This window comes from Rhinopithecus roxellana, chromosome 9, assembly GCF_007565055.1.
Source record: "Rhinopithecus roxellana isolate Shanxi Qingling chromosome 9, ASM756505v1, whole genome shotgun sequence".
In the NCBI taxonomy this organism is placed as follows: domain Eukaryota; kingdom Metazoa; phylum Chordata; class Mammalia; order Primates; family Cercopithecidae; genus Rhinopithecus; species Rhinopithecus roxellana.
In genome coordinates this window covers 41,060,164-41,077,865 of record NC_044557.1, presented here as the reverse complement: position 1 = coordinate 41,077,865, position 17,702 = coordinate 41,060,164, and the positions used below count along the sequence as shown (strand labels likewise).

At 36.6% G+C, this 17,702-nt stretch overlaps 1 protein-coding gene across 1 annotated transcript in view; it reads left to right on the top strand.

The window, feature by feature from the left end:
- The window catches only part of CSMD1 (CUB and Sushi multiple domains 1), a 2,044,058-nt gene that overhangs the window by 1,611,056 nt on the left and 415,300 nt on the right, over positions 1 to 17,702 (top strand). Inside the window, exons 16-18 of the mRNA XM_030937494.1 lie at positions 3,660 to 3,798; positions 7,224 to 7,411; positions 14,756 to 14,944. Coding sequence (XP_030793354.1) covers positions 3,660 to 3,798; positions 7,224 to 7,411; positions 14,756 to 14,944 — 516 coding nt within the window. The remainder of the gene's footprint in view (positions 1 to 3,659; positions 3,799 to 7,223; positions 7,412 to 14,755; positions 14,945 to 17,702) is intronic.

The window sequence follows — 17,702 nt, the reverse complement described above, 5'->3', positions numbered from 1 at the left end:
ACCACAAAGTGAACCTTAACAAATTACAATAAGTTATAGGTCACAAGTCCTGTAATATTCCAATTAAAGTAGAAATATGCAATAAAAATAGAAACACAAGCAAACCGCATTGACATCAAAAGTCCACTATAATTTTACATTAAATAGAAACTCAAACCTTAATGCCTATGCTATCCCACCTGGAAGCCATGCGAACAGTACTTTCTAACAGAAACAATGTGAGACAACAAAACCTGTGTTTCAAGGAAAATGTATATCTTTAAGTCCTCTAATGTAGAACAAAATGATCAAAAAATAAAGAAATTTAATAAGATTAAAAAGTTAGAAAAAACAAAAATAAATTAGGATGCTATTAATAAAATTCAAGTGTTATAAACAATTTAAAGCAAGAGTGAGTTCTTTGTTAATATCAATAAGCTGGACAAACTGTTTATGATTCTGATAAAAGGAACTAGGAAAGAAAAATGTTATAGATGTTTAGTAACATAAAAGAGAAATTATCCCTATCACAAAAATAATACAACTTTACATAAACAGTGAAAAGCTCACAACAGAGCAATTTTTTTATTTAAAAACATAGGTTATTTATTTATTCTGGAAGAATTTCTTGGATGCCAGGCACATGTTGAATATAAATTGTATGGCCTCCGGGCAAAAGGTTTCTCTTTCTTTCTTTGTTCTGCTTCTAACAGGCTCATATTTCTCAATGCAGCTCAGTGGCATCATTAAAAACTCAAGCTATTTTGGGGAAAAATGACTATACATGAAAACATCAACTCTATGGCAGCAAATCTTAAAGTCTGTAGGAAATGGGCGATTTTCTAGCAAAAGATAAAATACCAAAAATGACTCAAATAAAAAGTATAAAATGTGAGTAAAGTACCATAGAAAAGAATTGAAAAAAAGATGAAGGATTGAACATTGAAAAAGACACAAGCACCCTACAGGGGAGTGAGTGAGTTCTCGTTCAAGTCTAGAGAAGCTTAGTGTTGTGCACTAGTGCGGATAATGGAAAAGACCAGCTGCCTCCTACATAACATTTCATCAAGCCAACATTAACGCAACCCAAATCAGATTGTTCTATGAAAAATAAAGCTATAGAAAAAAACGCACATGTAATCAAGAAGGTTTTGTGTTTTCTTTTTGTTTTTGTTTTTAGAAATACAGTACCAGGGAGTTCATACCTGTAATTTAAATTATCCAAAAAAAAAAAAAAAAAAAAAGAAAGCAAAGAAGAAATTGCTTTCTAAACCCCTCATGCATATATTTGCTTTTTTTCTTATCAGCTAAGTGAATATGAACATCATTGATGCCGTTCATCAAATATTTTTGGTCTCCATCAAGTGGAATGTCTTTTTTGGAATCTTGTGGATTAAAGGAACCTTGTGATGGGTTCTGGTCAGTTAGGAATATATGGAAGTGATGTACTCAGCTTCTGGCTCAGCATCTTTGATTGCCCTTGCAAGGCCTTTTCCCACCTGCCATAGCAACTGAAGAAGGGACCTGTGTCTTACAGAACTAGACGTGCCACATGTGTGAGGAATTCACTTCCCATTGTAGCTACTACAGTTGCAGGGCTATTTGTTACCACAGTGTAAACTAATCCAAACTGACTAATACAAACTTATTACTTACTATTTACTTACTATCTACTTACTGAGACAATTACTTACAATTTTAGTGTAAATTTTGCTTATCGACAGTATGATTATTAAAGTGTCTATGTCATCAGGATAAAGCATTTCAGGTTCTAGTGTACACTGTAAATTATAAAGTGATGGGTAAGAGTATAATAAAATAATATTAACATGTGACAAGTTAGTTATATTCCAAGAAATATAAAAATGCAAAATAAAAAAAATTACTAAAGTAAAGGAAACTTTTGGTTTTGTATTTATATGGAAAATAAGACATAGAAATAACTCATGCAGATTTTAGAAATAGCTCAATTATCATAATTTTTTTGGAATTCTGCATCTGCCATATGTCTTTCTTATATAGTATCTTTGGATGGTTAAACATGACAAAATAAACATCATATATTTAATATATTTAATTTTGCTTAAGTTGTATTCTTAAAAAGATTTGCTGCATCACTTCATAAAACAAAGGAATTAAGTTATATATAATATTTATGTATATGGATATGTGATTCATAGGCTCCAAATGTGAATTTAAGAACTTAACTAGAAAAATTAAAATAGTAATTAGTATAAACTTGTTGTTTTAAAAATTGTTATTACAAAAAATCAAGTGTTCTTCAGGAGCTTAAATTCATAAAAATTACCCTGATTGCATATTTTTAAACTATAGAACAATGCATAGGTATAGAGATAACAATTGCAACTTATTTGGTAAAAAAAAAAAAAAAGAAAAACTATCAAAAATGTGATCTACAAAGCAATCCCAGTGCTATCCATTATTAACATATTTTTAAATTCCACTCCCCTGTTCACTGAATAAAAATTTTCTTTCATTATATTTATAATATATGGGCAATTTTTTATCCTGCTTTTGAGGTTTAATATTCTGTTGCAAAGATTTTCTCATAACAAAATTTCCAAATGTTACTTCAAATATATTTGAATTCCAATATATTCCAATATATGGTCATGTACATTCCATAATTTTTTTACTTTTATTTTTTCTTTGTTTCCTGATGTAAATTAAGATGCTATTGGTAAATCCATAAATTTCACTAATTCATATTTTTTCTAGCATCAAAACATGTCTAAAATGATATAAACTTTTTGCTTTCTTGCATTATACATATGGCAATTTTTAAATAAAAGAAATATTTTTTCCAAAACAATTTTTTTTTAACTTGGAGTGTTTTCATGTACTTTATTTGATATCTATAAATTCACAAAGATGGTTACTAATGGCAAATAATTTTGAGAAAGAATACATAAAATCTGAAAAAATAAAACATGTGGCCAGAGACATAGTCTTAATTATGGTATGAAATATTATATGCTATTTAAAATTCCTTTAGATGTTACAGGTATGTATAATCACTTTCACTGAGCATTAGTTATGTACCCTTTCAAACTTTATTTCTCCTTTGCAATTAGAAATTACTGTCACATAACCTTTCAAAAGGGTCATGCAGTCTAATTCTATACTTATCAAATTTGATGAAAGTTTTGTTTTGTTTCCTAACACTCGCAAATTATATGTTGCATGTGGCTGTTGATTTTAATAAAATGCACACAGTAGAAGTAAATAAACACATACATACACACACCTAAGGATGTGTGTATGTATCCGTTTTGAAATGTGAGGTCATTTTACATTTGCTTATCCATAGATATTTGTTAAATTCCAAATGCATGTGAACTATAGATAACTGGGCATGTACGTCATGAAGTGGTTGGCAATTAAATGAGGTAAGTCAATTAGCACAGAGAACTCGCATACACATTACCATTATTAGAGAAAAAGAACTTTGCTTCAAGTTAATGATAAGTACATGGAGGTAGCATATATAGACCCTGCTTTCAATAAATGTACAATTTGCTTGGGAATAAGATTTGCTTTGATACTTGAAAATATTCAATCCATGAACACAGAAGCAAATTCTTGCTTTTATCCAGGTGTTGTTATAGCCTATCTTTCTGTCTCATTTGATCTAATAGATATTGTGCATCTTGTTTTAGCTCCATGTGGTGGACATCTGACAGCATCCAGCGGAGTCATTTTGCCTCCTGGATGGCCAGGGTATTATAAGGATTCTTTAAATTGTGAATGGATTATTGAAGCTAAACCAGGCCACTCTATCAAAATAACTTTTGATAGGTAAGAAAACAAAATTAGTCTTCATTTGGACTTAATGATGTGTGTCTCTTCCATATTTTTAGTAAATTGATCTTAAACCTTAAAAAGATGGTAGTTCTCTTCGGTTCCCGCAAAGGAGCACACTTTACCAGAAACAGGCACTTACTTGTAAGTTTTGTTCTTCTTCAGTGCTATCTCTAAGCCCACCCTGAGCCACAGCTCTGGAGTTTAGTAAGTGAAGTGCCAGTCCTGGAGGACCATTCCTGAGGTCCGACCCTTGTACCTGACTCTGGGTTTTGGACCCGCACTGGAATCCATTCTGCTTGGTGTCTGATTGCACTTGGAAGTCGCTCTGGGTCCCCTGGTGCCTTAGGTGCCTGCTGTGGCAGAGGAAATCAGCTCTGCTGTTCTGGTGGTGGCTGCTGGTCACTAAGGGCAGCTAGTGATGATGAGTGGGCAGTGGGGTGTGGACAGCAGATCCATTACCAGCTCATCGCCTATGAGTGATACTGTCACTAGAACGTTGCTTGGCTTAGCTATTGAACAATGCATTTCAGGATCTAAAACACAAGCATGCTGGGCTGTGTAGGTATTTGTTTATTTAAACATAAGCCTGCTGTTGGAGTTCGGCATAATAAATTTTTCCCGTTTGTCTTAACACTGAAACCAAATTGATGATTAAAAACTAAAAATGTTTTGGCATGAGCCACGTGAACCAAAGGCTAGGGAGGCATGTTTGTTTAATGTTTCGAGGTTGCTCTCTGCATAACATGGGGCTTTCTCTAACAATGACCTTCTTCTTGACTAGACTATATTCTGGATTTCAGTATCTAGAATATTATGGTGTCTCACGATAGATGAACATCATTATATTAACATCAATACAGGAAAGGTTTTCAGCAGGAGTTGTGTTAACTTTCAGTAATTATATTTATTTGAAATAATTATTTTTATTTTTTTACTTGCCTCTGACAAAATAATAATAATCTCCAATAGGACAATCTCTCAGAACAAAAGAAAAAAATGTTTATAAATTCAACTGTATTAGAGAGTGAATTACTGTATATAATCAGTCATTTGAAAAAAATCTTAACTCTGAAAATATTCAGTTGATTATGTTAAATTCTTATGAATTTCTCCACTTTCTGGTACTGGCAGGTGGAGCTGAAGCACACCCTGACTCCCAGAAGCATATCAAATTTAAATAATTTAGTAAAAGTAGTGATCCTATATTCCTGTCTGGAACAGTTTATTAGCCCTCTATTTTCAGTTACCTGAAGCAAGATATTTGCTTGATTTTTCCCAATCTTGTTCATTCAATATTATTTCAGTGTGCTGTTTTGCTGAATTCCATTTGGAAATACCCAATATTTCTAATATTTTTAGACATGTGTGATCTTTACTCTAGACATAGTACATAGCTCTTAAAAGATGAATTGCATAAGGAAATGTGTTTTTCAACCATGACTGATGGACTGACACTTTCTTAAAGGATGGGATTGTGCACGCTAATTCTGAGCCCTGGCTGATAGTGTTGACAGACCGTGTGTGTTAGTTAGGCTGCCCCACAGCAAAGAACATCCAGAAGTTTCTGTTTCCAAGGTCACCCCGGAAATCTTCCAGCTGTTGAAATATGCATTTTGTCAGACTTTGTCAGTCCTCACTGTTACTAAAGAAACAGGATAGGACAACTTCAGTGTGACTGCATCAAAGGAGATTGCTTTCATGCTTATCCAGACTTCTTGAATTTGAACTCAAACAACTAAGACATCAGTATTTAGAAAAAGAGTTAGAGTAGTGTCATAAGACAAAGCTGGCACTATCAGATCCCAAATGTGCCAGCCTGTGTCCCTGTTCTGGTCCAGCCGTGTGATGTACAAATGGTTTGAACTAATGGAAGAATGGGGTTCAGGATACACATTCACTAGTTGCAGGAATGTGTAATCATGTGCCTTGGCACTCATCAGGGTGTACATAATCTAATGCATGCAGGACACAGCCCTTTGGTTTCAACATCCTTTTCTGTTGCTACGTGCCACGACACTAAGATTGCTTCCCCTCTCGCAAGTTTTCTCCCCATTCATCAGTAACATCCAGCACGGAGCGTGGGGGCTAATGGCACAGGGTTGCGTGGGATCCTTTGGCTCAAAGTGACTGAGTGAGTCAGAGGCTTATGATGCTTAAGCTGCTCCCTGAGAGCAAAGTCAGGCACTCAGAAACCGGGTTAGCTCTTGGAGGACAAGATGGGCCCATTTAGAAAATTATCTCAGTGCCTGGAGTGGTACCTACATTGCATCAAAGGGGACCCAAGTGGCTGCAACTTTATATGTAATCTCGGGCCAGATTTTCTGGAAGCATAAGAAAACCTAAGCACTTTTTGGAAGCTGTTCTAACTTTTCCAAGCTATTAAAGTATCCTTTCATGTCTGAAATGGCAACATACCTAGGGTTATTCTAATGTCTTAAAAGAGATAATGCAATTTAAAAAGGCACATGATTGTTTTTTTCATGAAAGATATTTAAGCTATCATCACACATGTTTAATGATCTTCCTTGAAGAGACTATTTCATTCTAGTGTGCCCATTTTCAGATGTCTATAGTTACGTTAAATAGGGAATGCCAAAAAATAGTTTAAAATATGTAATTGGCCGGGCGCGGTGGCTCAAGCCTGTAATCCCAGCACTTTGGGAGGCCGAGACAGGCGGATCACGAGGTCAGGAGATCGAGACCATCCTGGCTAACATAGTGAAACCCCGTCTCTACTAAAAAATACAAAAAATTAGCCGGGCGAGGTGGCAGGCGCCTGTAGTCCCAGCTACTCTGGAGGCTGAGGCAGGAGAATGGCGTGAACCTGGGAGGCGGAGCTTGCAGTGAGCTGAGATCCGGCCACTGCACTCCAGCCTGGGCGACAGAGCAAGACTCCGTCTCAAAAAAAATATAAATAAAAATAAAAATAAAATATGTAATTGAGTTTTTACTATTTGAGAATAATCTGTCTATCTATCTATCTATCTATCTATCTATCTATCTATCTATCTATCTATCTGTTTATCTATCTATCTGTTTATCTATCTATCTATCTATCTATCTATCTATCTATCTATCTATCTATCTATCTATTTGTCTATGTATCTGTCAGTCATCTATGAAAACTAATCTGGTTCTTGGTATTTTCGTTTAAGCTGAATGAAAACCTCCTCTTGCATTTGTTATGTTGTAAGACAGAATATCAGATAAGAAGAGAAAGGGATTTAAGCTGTGCCGTCTCATCAAGAAAAGAGCGTACTATCCTTATATATGTCCCGAAGTTTTAAGCATATGTAATTTCAACTATTTTCTTTATATTAACGTACAAGGGTTTCTGATTAAGGAATGAGGATGTCAGGAGCATGTCTATAAGCAGGCAGCTCTGCCTTTCTTTTCTAATGGGATGTACATATTTGCAGATTTCAGACAGAGGTCAATTATGACACCTTGGAGGTCAGAGACGGGCCAGCCAGTTCATCCCCGCTGATCGGCGAGTACCACGGCACCCAGGCACCCCAGTTTCTCATCAGCACTGGGAATTTCATGTACCTGCTCTTCACCACTGACAACAGCCGCTCCAGCATCGGCTTCCTCATCCACTATGAGAGTGAGTTGCACCTTCCCTTGACAGCCTGGCCGGGCAGCAGGCATGGGAAAACTGAAAATCTGAGTTCTTATTTCCAGCCTGCAGATGACTGTGTTGGTTTACTAATCATGCTTGACTCTGGCAAAACCATACTATGCAATTGTAAGAAGCTTCTCTTATTCATAAGAGAGCATCTTGGAGTTATTGCCTTTTAACTCTCAAAAATACGTATCCATCGCCTAGGATAAAGTAAAATAATAAAGACAATGAAATGGGTTCATCTTCAGCATGAAGTAATAATATACTTCTATTATTAGAAAATATACTTTCTGACCAAAATCTTATCGGATTTATTACTAAAATTATGTTAACCTGGGCAATGGAGAAAAGGATCCTTGCTAGAAAAACAGAATTAGGTGAATTTGTGGTACCAAATCTGTGAGTACAGATAGACATGTTTCACAGGGTGCAAGTCAGGTAATGAAGAGAGGAGAAGGAATTAAAACCCGCTAAACCTTACCAAATTCCAAACAATTGTTAACAATGTTTCAACAAGTATGAATAATACTTTAAAACAATTATTAAACATATTTTAAAACAAATGTCAAAATATTATAATGGAATGTATTTTCAAGACAGTTCAAACTTCCAAATGGCAAGTATTCCATCCCTTTTTTGTTTCTTGAAGTCAAAGTTTTAGCTTCTGAAATGATGAGATTAAGTAATTGTATTATTTTATGATAATATTTATGCAAATATACTTCTGAAATCTAGCTGACGGGAATCCCCCCCAGGAATACATTTTTAACATTAGCCAATTAATGCAAAAGAAAGCAAAGCAGCTGTTATTCTTTTCTCTGTCTGAAAACACTTCCCTCAAAGAGTAGCATGGAAAAAGGGAGACTGAGTGTAATTACTATTGGACCGGAAGGAATCAAACCTTTATTTCGCCCAAGTTTTATGGTTGTTCTTTTTCAGAACTTTATCTCAAAATAGGCACTATTAGTTGTAAAGATGTTTTTAAAATGTACATATACCCACACACATGATTTTACAAATGCATGCATAGAATCATATCTACTACGCTGGGTTTCCAATCTCCTTTTATTCTTTTTCTTGCCTTCCATTCCCCACATCGCCTCCTGTTACTCTTGTTAACCTCTCCCTGAGCCCTGCTCCAGCACATTTAAATTAATAAACCTTTATGCACATTTATCTGTTTTACATACTCATATAATTATACACAAACCTGCATATGCATGTATATCTTAAGATTATGTATGCTTTCAGATAAAAATATTCCGATAGAAGGAAAATTGCTTATTAATGACTCAATGATGAATTTCAAATTTAACTCAGAGTTATTCCTCTTCACATATATAGATATACAACATTTGCTCCAAAGTAACATATTTTGAAACTTAAAGTAAAATTTAAGCACCAGAAAATTTTACATTTTGTTTCTTTAAAATATCCATTCAAGTTGCCACTTTTCTTTGGAGTAACAATATGTGTAAACATAGCAGTGATCTGAATTTGTAAGACTCCTAATAAGCCTTGTATTTTCTCATCCTCACACCCTCCCCCCAACTTTTTCTAAACCAGAATTTCTTGGTTCTTAGATATATAGTGCATGAAACTTCAGAGAAATAATTATTTTCAGGCATTGACAAATATTAGGACAGTTTTCCTTTCTTTTCATCTCTATTTGTGTAGCTGTAGATGACTTTGCTTTTTCTAGTTCCGTTTGAGAGAAAGTGTTCCAAAGGCTAAATGAAGGCAGCAGAAATTCATTTAATTTGTTTATCCAAGTCATTTAAATAAATGGCTTCTTCTTATTTCTCTTTCTGGAAAATCAGGGAATGATAAAAAGCCTATTCACAAACTTCTATTTAGCTTGTCATCCTCACTAATATAATAATAATAACATTTTATTAATATAAAATATAGAATACACATTATATTATACTATAATATAATAATTTAATATGTAAATAGTCCTGACAACGATTTTTATAATCTTAAAAGAATGACTACCCTATGTTTTGGAATTCTTTTCATTTGTCCTGTGTTTAAAAGTAGGGTGCAGGCCTCATAAGGCATCCTTCCATCACCTGGAGTACCCCTCAGAGAGTAATGCTCTTTGCCATTTTTCTTTCTCTGCATCACTAAAAAGAAGAAGAAAACTGTCACCAAGATGATGCCTGTTTAGTACAGTGATAATTGTGTGAGAGTCGTAAAGTTCTGACTTGCTGCAGAGTCTAGCATTCCTTCTCCTTCCCACCTTGTTGGAAATCTCGGGCGGTAGCTCTGTGGTCACAGAAGTGACTGGAGGCCTCACCTAGCGAGTGAAGACAGGAAATTGTCAGGTGTGGAACTTTCCAGCACCGTGACTCAAAAGGCTCACTGCTCTAAGCACACATCCAGACTTGCGTATGGTGAGCTTCCTGAAGGCTCTCGAAGGTTTGCCATCTATTCCCCTGACTTAAGGGAGAAACAGGACCTCAGAGGAATGTGATGCTGAACCTTGACTTGGGATCGCTTCTTATTTATGTATCAGTCGCTGTGTATTTGAAGAGACATATGGAAGTATACAGAAGTGAATGAGGTGCAGGACATGGCTTTTTGTTTGCTTGTTGTAAGAAAATGAGTCAGGAAAGGCCTGGGATTTTATGAGTGCTTATCACCAGCGCTGCACCTAACAGTTACCTGCAGGGCTTTAAAATAAAACTGATGCCTGAGCAGCAGCTCACATGTTCCGGTTGCTATTTCTGTGGGTGGTGTAGAGATCTGAGTGCTTTCAAAGGCTCGCCACCCACTCAGAGGGTGTCCCCATTTACCCAGCGCCGAAGGGGCAGATTTCTTCAAACATCGTATTTTGCTAACACATCCCTGGGAGCTTAGTAAATTGTAGAGCCCCAAGCCCAGATTCCAAATATTGTGATTCAGGGAGCTTGTGATGAAAATCAGCATCCTGAGCTTTTAATCAAGTCCTCAAGGTGATTCTGAATGAGGTGAAGGCAGATGCAGATCCTGGCCTCTAGGGAGAGAGAGAACCCGCAGGCAGGCAGGAGGGAAAGGCCCAAGGCCAGCAGAGGTCACGAAGGGATAAAAGAACCAATGAATCCAGCAAGAAAAACAGAGACAGAGAAAAAGTGGCAAGCCTGGAAGAGGCAAATGCTACCAACCCCTTCATCCACGTAATGCCGTCTAGCACCCTTCGACAAAATAGGTTCTGAAGCCAAGATGCAGGCACTAGAACATGATTACACTCACTCATCCAACACACTCTTTAAAAGTGGGTTGCCTGTGACCCAGGAATGATTTATATCAAACTCTTTATTCCTCTTAAAAACAAGAATATTGTTCATCTCTTTTGTGATTCATCATAAATATTTCACATTGTAAACACTCCTTGCTTTGTGAAGTTATTAATGACACTTCTTCATGCGCAAAGAGGCCCATGGCCAAGCTCTCTACAGACAAAATGTGTTGCAGAAATTACAGCTCCAGGTACTCGAGGCTGCCTTATATTTGCAGCAGTGCCACAAGGCAATGTGAGCTACTGTAAACAGCATTCACTCCAGAAGGCCTTTCTGAACTGTGTGATGGAAATGTTGAAGTCATTTTTTTGAGGCTTTTCTAAAAGCATACCGTGAATTGTAGTTCTGCTTCGCACACGCAGTCTTAGGAATCATCTCATATGTTAGTGTCCAGCAACAGTCTAGCCGTTCTTTACGAGGAATGTGGCACAGTGTCTATATGTAATAGTGATTGCGTTCTCGCTCCAGAATGATCATCTGCTTGTTTGTTGATCTTTGAATCACCACTTTGAGATAGTCATAGTTTTGTAAGAAATTGGAAAATAAATGGAATTCTCAAGAGTATGGAGGTTTTCCATTTAATTTGAGAGCTTTTTTTGAAAATGCTGTCAAAAATGTCTTGTTGATAATCTCTGAAGGCAGAAGAAAGATTCATCACATGTAAATGTACATACTCTACTCTCTGATTCATATATCGTATTATTAATGGAAGAAACATTGTGATAAAGAAGTATATTTAGTGGTTTGTATGTGCATGCACACCATACCAATTGGTTTGCTGAGATTCAGGGACTTTTTATATGATCAGAAAAGGAAAGGAAAGTGGTCAGATTGTAATGGTACCGGACGCAATACAAGGGTATATATAACAAGCACATGCGTGCTAACACCCACAAGCACACACATGCACGCATACATGAGAAAGAGAGAAAGGAGAAAAGCAGGCAAAGGCTCAGTTTTCAATATCAGTAAATAATGTAACATGACCAGTTTGCTTAATTTCTTGGCTCAGTGACTTTATTGACTGTGACTTTTCAACCTCTATTTTAAAACCTTTTGGAGGCTATGAGAAGTGACATCTCTAAGCTTGGCATATGAAATGTGCTCAGGGAATGTTCATTCCTACCTTGGACTAGAACTTTTATAAAGACTGATGATTCCGGGAGAACCCTGCTCCTATCAAATGTACCTCCGTATGAGCTGCACACGGCGAAGTAATCAACTCCTTTTATTCATTAGGTAGCAAATGTATTCAGTCACTTATGTTGCAAAGGCCAATTGAAAAAAAATACTGTTTATATCTATTTGTGTCAAAAATTCATAGTTGCTTTAAGGTTCAAGTAAGAAGGAGTGGGAACAGACTCTGAATATAGACGTCGTTTCAACAGAGTCCAGTGGTCCATATTTCTCTTTGTGCTGTCAGGCAGGAAACAGGAAGGGAAAGAAAATGCTCCAAAATACTCAGAAGGACTTTGTCCTGCCTTTCCCACAAGGTAAATTGGCTACCTGTGTCCACAGACTGATCTTAGTATATTATAAATATCTTGTCCCATTGGAGAGAAATCACATGCTGTGAAATTCTATAAGTTCTTCCCCGCGCCGCCGCCACCGAGTATCTGGGATTACAGGCATGCACCACCACACCTGGCTAATTTTTGTATTTTTAGTAGAGATGGGGGTTTCACCCTGTTGGCCAGGCTGGTCTCGAACTCCTGACCTCAGGTGATCCACCCGCCTCGGCCTCCCAAAGTGCTGGGATTACAGGCATGAGCCACTGCGCCCAGCCAAATTCTAGATGTTCTTTCCCACCATTTTCTTGTTTCGGGATTCTTCTACGTGGCCAGTTTCAGTTGAACTGGAGATCAAATGTAGTGTCATAATTCTACCACTCAACAGTCCTCCTCTCCTGGACTCTCCATTCAAACAATTTGTCATGCAAAAGAGAACAATGCCTGCATATTCGAAAACTCACTATTGGTGCCCATTATTATTTAAAAAGAATGAAAATATAATGGCATAATATCAGAACTAAGCATCAATTGTGACCTTAAAAGTTTATTCAGTTTTAAATGTAAATAATTCAACATTTAAATTCTATGTTTTTATTTCTACCACAGTTTTTCTCTTTTCACTGTAAATTTTGTGTGGGAAAAGTTTTGTTTATGGTTTATAAATTTCATTATTGAAACCATTCTCACTTATTCTAAGATAATAATTTCTATTACTGTTTTGCTGCAATGGTGCATACACTGTTGTTTAGTGACCATAGAAAGCCTTTTGAAAACATGAAATTGTTTAGTTAACTTTTTTTTTCCCCCAGAAACCTAGAGATTAATGCACTTCTTCAGCAGAGCTTCTTCTTTTGAGGGAATTCTTGTCTTGATTTTGATCTTAATGCTAGGAGCTGGAGGTCATTATCCTTAGCAAACTAATGCAGCAACAGAAAACCAAATGCCACATGTTCTCACTTATAAGTGGGAGCTAAATGATGAAAACACATGGACACATAAAGAGAACAACACACACTGGGGCCTTTCAGGGGGTGGAGGGTGGGAGGAGGGAGAGGATCAGGAAAAACAACTAATGGACACTAGGCTTAATACTTGGGTGAGGAAATAATCTGTATAGCAAATCCCCGTGACAAAAGTTTACCAATGTAACAAACCTGCCCGTGTACCCCTGAACTTAAAGTAAAAGTAAACAAACAACAACAACAAAAAAATCATTCACCCAGCATTGGGTACTATGTGTGCGTTCAGAGTCAGTAATGCATAAAGTTTGTGGGGGTGTCATGGAAGAAGTCATAATGCCTCTGAAAGTGAATGTGTGTGTGTGTGTGTGTGTACATGTGTGCGGTGTGTATGTAGAGAGAGGGAGGGAGGAGCAGCAGGGGGTGGGTAATATATTTCTAGCCAAATGATATCCATGTTGCCTCTGGCAGAATAGAAGCGCCTCCAAGGTTGGAAGAAGGCTTTCCCGCCATGCTGCACATCAGCCAGGACAGTTACATCCTGTTGTTTAGGATAATAGACATGTGTTAGTGTTTAGAAAATTTGTTAGAATAACAATTTAAGAAAAAGTTATTGGGGTCAGACCCAAGTTATAGCACTCAAATTTTGGGAAAAAAAGTATATGCAATGATCAGAAACAATATCCCAAAGATCACTTTTAGAGACTAAACAGTCTTTAAATTGAAACTATTTTAAGATTTTTAATTCACAGTTCAGACATTAATTCTAATGTTCTCACACTTACTGAGAGGTGACACAGCCATAACAAGGACTTTTTATTTCTTCGCATATGTAAACATTACAATGATGTGTTTTTCCCTTATTCTCATTTTCCTTAGCTCTTAAAATATATGTTTTTCTAAAAAGAAAGAGAAATGAGAAATGTGAGAGAAGAAAAGAAACTCTCATAATGACATGATCATAATTACTTCATGCACATTAATTTTTCACATCATTTAGCAAAGGCTAATAGTAGCTATCTTGAAAGCAGCTGACTTAAATTAAAATTTGAAAATTGCATGGATTTATGGAATGTAACCTTAGAAAAATAACACTAGCACAGTTTTTAATTGCATTATATGTGTATATGTTTGGGTGTATGTATGCATATATTTGAAAGTTAAACTGCCAAAATCTAACTGGAATATGTAAATATAGACATATATATTTCTGTATTTAATTCATATATATGAGACAGAGAAAGCAGTGAAAATAGAGAACAGGAAAAACTTAGACTTTATTTAGTGCAATTCATTGATTTTCCAAGAAGAAAAGTAAAATTCAGAGAGGTTAGTTAATTATTCAAGGTTGTTATATGTAGATAACATCTGGTAAACAGCATAACAATAGAAATCTCCCTTTTAAAAAACAAGGTCAAATGTTTGAAAATGCATTGGCTTTTATGTCCCTTTATTGTTGGATTCACTTGCACAATGTTTCAGGTCTGATTATTTCTGAGACTATTTCGTAGTCGATGGCGTGGTCTCTATTGTTTTCAGTCCTCATCGACTGCATTCGTTCTGTGCATCCAGGTGTGACGTTAGAGTCAGACTCCTGTCTGGACCCGGGCATCCCTGTGAATGGCCATCGCCATGGCAGCGACTTTGGCATCAGATCCACAGTAACGTTCAGCTGTGACCCGGGGTACACACTAAGTGACGACGAGCCCCTCGTCTGTGAGAGGAACCATCAGTGGAACCACGCCTTGCCCAGCTGTGACGGTAGGTGGAGCTCAGTGAGGCAATGCACCAGGAGGGTGTGCAGAGACAGCGCACATGTCTAAGTAGCTCAGTGGTGTGTATATTTCAGGGGGTTGTACCATATGACTGGCGTGACTTCCCTCTGAAAAGTTGTATGCCGTCATCGTATCGTTCCTGATCACTTGAAGTTGTATCTACTAGATAGAACAACTGTCCTTCAACTTTATCCTCAAACGATCAGAGAGAGCTGCGTTCTGCACATGTGTTTTACATACGGTATTTATTGAAACTGGCATGGGTGCAATAGAGTTGCCACACATATCCTAGGATGTCAGACCTGATTTTCCCCTGACATACGTCCAGGTGTCACACTTCCTCTCAGTCTACACTGCGTGTCTTAGTTCCCTTGCACTGAATCTGTAGCGGAGCCTTCTCCTGGGAGTTCTCATTCTGAGCACAGAGGCTCTCAGGAGACCTTTGGCGGCTTTTTATGGTAACAGCCACTCCTCTTGCCCTACACAAATCTTCTCTTGGGAATCTCAAGACAAATAACGTTCCTGATTATTTTGTGTTATTGTGTTTCTCCACTTGATACTATGCAGTGTGTAGTTATAATAACAGTGGGTAAATATGTTCCTTGTAATCATTTGTTAAAGAAACTTGGGGTGTTTTGCCTTTGGCCATGAATATAACCCCATGATAACATTGTTTCTATGGAAAATAGCATTCCAAGAAACCTTGTTTCTATGAAAAAAGGTTCTAAGAAACATTGTTTCTATGGAAAACAGTATTCCAAAAAACATTGTTTCTATGGAAAACAGTATTCCAAAAAACATTAATTCTATGGAAAAAGCAAAAGTACGTCTTTCACATCTTCAGTACTTTTCATAGACAAAAGTATTTCCTTTCAAACATAATACATACATTCGTTAAACACCTTGACTTCTTTAAAATGAGCACCCAAAATAACAGGGTTTATGGTATCTTTCTGCTTAGCTGCAGTTCACTCAAAATCTTTGAATTTTGTCACCAAAGCACGAACCCACACAGGAACTGGCAAGTTGGCAGAGACCACCAAGTGCAGGTGGACAGCCCAGAGCGGCTGGAGCCCTCTCAGGAAGTGTGGGAAGTGTGTGAACCAGCTGGAACCAGTGGAAATGCTGCACTCTGGGCAGGAATAGGTGGGGGTCGAGTTCGGGGTCTGTGGGGACACAGGAGCAGGCTCAGAAAGAAGTGCAGCCGGACATGAGTCACTGGCCAAGCAACGCAGGGGTGAGCCCCCCAGGTGAAGGTGTTTTCTGCTAAGTTTCTGAATAAAGATGCGAAAGGGCTCCTTTTTTGTGCAGATGAGCTGAGGCATTTTTCTTTCCTTCTATTGGTTATAATGCTAATATATCAACTCTGTTTGCCTAGGGAATATGGTGTAAGCACCAAGGTAATTTAGACATTGTATTGACATCATTTTGCCACTTCCCAATCTTAAGTGAGCTAAAAATTACTATTGCAGCAGGAAAGACTGTAAGAATTTAGACAGTTGCTAAAATGTGCATTCTTAATTCCTCTTGTATTTCACGACAATCACAGGCAGTGGCAGAAATTACCTAGTGCTTTTTTCTTTCCTCTCATATATGAATCTGCAACATGGACTATGGGTACCCAGCCCCAGCATTTCCCCACAGATGAATTCTGTGGCCAACTGTTTCTTATCCAAGCAGATGAAAGAAGTGAAAACCTGTGAGCAATAGTTATGCCTAAATTTTTCTGGAAAGACATGTCTCATCATTTTCATTTTTTTACATTAAACTTTAAGTAAACTCTGAAATAAATATTTAACAATAAACTCTAAAATAATATATTGCTTTCATAAATATACAGATAACCATCATATAAGTGAATCTGCCTATAGAAAACACCATAGTTAATGGTAAACTATTATAAAAAGTCCCTTGAAAGTCAAGAACAGGATAAACTCCTTGGTTTTAGAACTATTGTGTACCATTGCTCAGAAGATCCTAACAAATGCAAAAATATATGAAAATGATATGAATTATAAATATTATAAAGAGAAGATAGCTGACTTTTAGCAATAATCAGTTCAGTAGGTGGCTGCATTCAGGATTACATGTCAATAGATTTCTGCATAGGATATAACTTATTAGAAATATAATAAAAACATGTAGGGTAAAAGAAAAACACAAAAAATTATCCAGGAATAATATATCTAGCAAGAAATGTAAAGGCCTATATACATACATACATATATATATACATATATACATATGCATTCATAGATATGTACATATGTGCATATATATGTATATGCCTTAACATTTATTGTTATATATTTAATTACAAAATTCATATGAAATTTATTAAATATATGTTTACAATTAAATATATAAATGAAAACGTAATGTCATAGGTATTCTTTTGTATTCAGTTATGAACTTCATATACATATGCATTCATATGAAATACATATGAAGAATACCTTAATAATGGGAATGCATCCTATGTTTTAGAAGAGAAGAACAGAATTTAAATGTATAAATTTTCTACAAGTTTTAAAGTCAATAAAATCTATTAAAATAAGTTGGGATTTTAATAGCAATTTACAAATATTTAAAAATTAATTTGGAAGAGAAATGCCCCAAATGGATAAGAAATATATTTTTAAGAATAATAAGGGGCCGGGCGCGGTGGCTCAAGCCTGTAATCCCAGCACTTTGGGAGGCCGAGGCGGGCGGATAACAAGGTCAGGAGATCGAGACCATCCTGG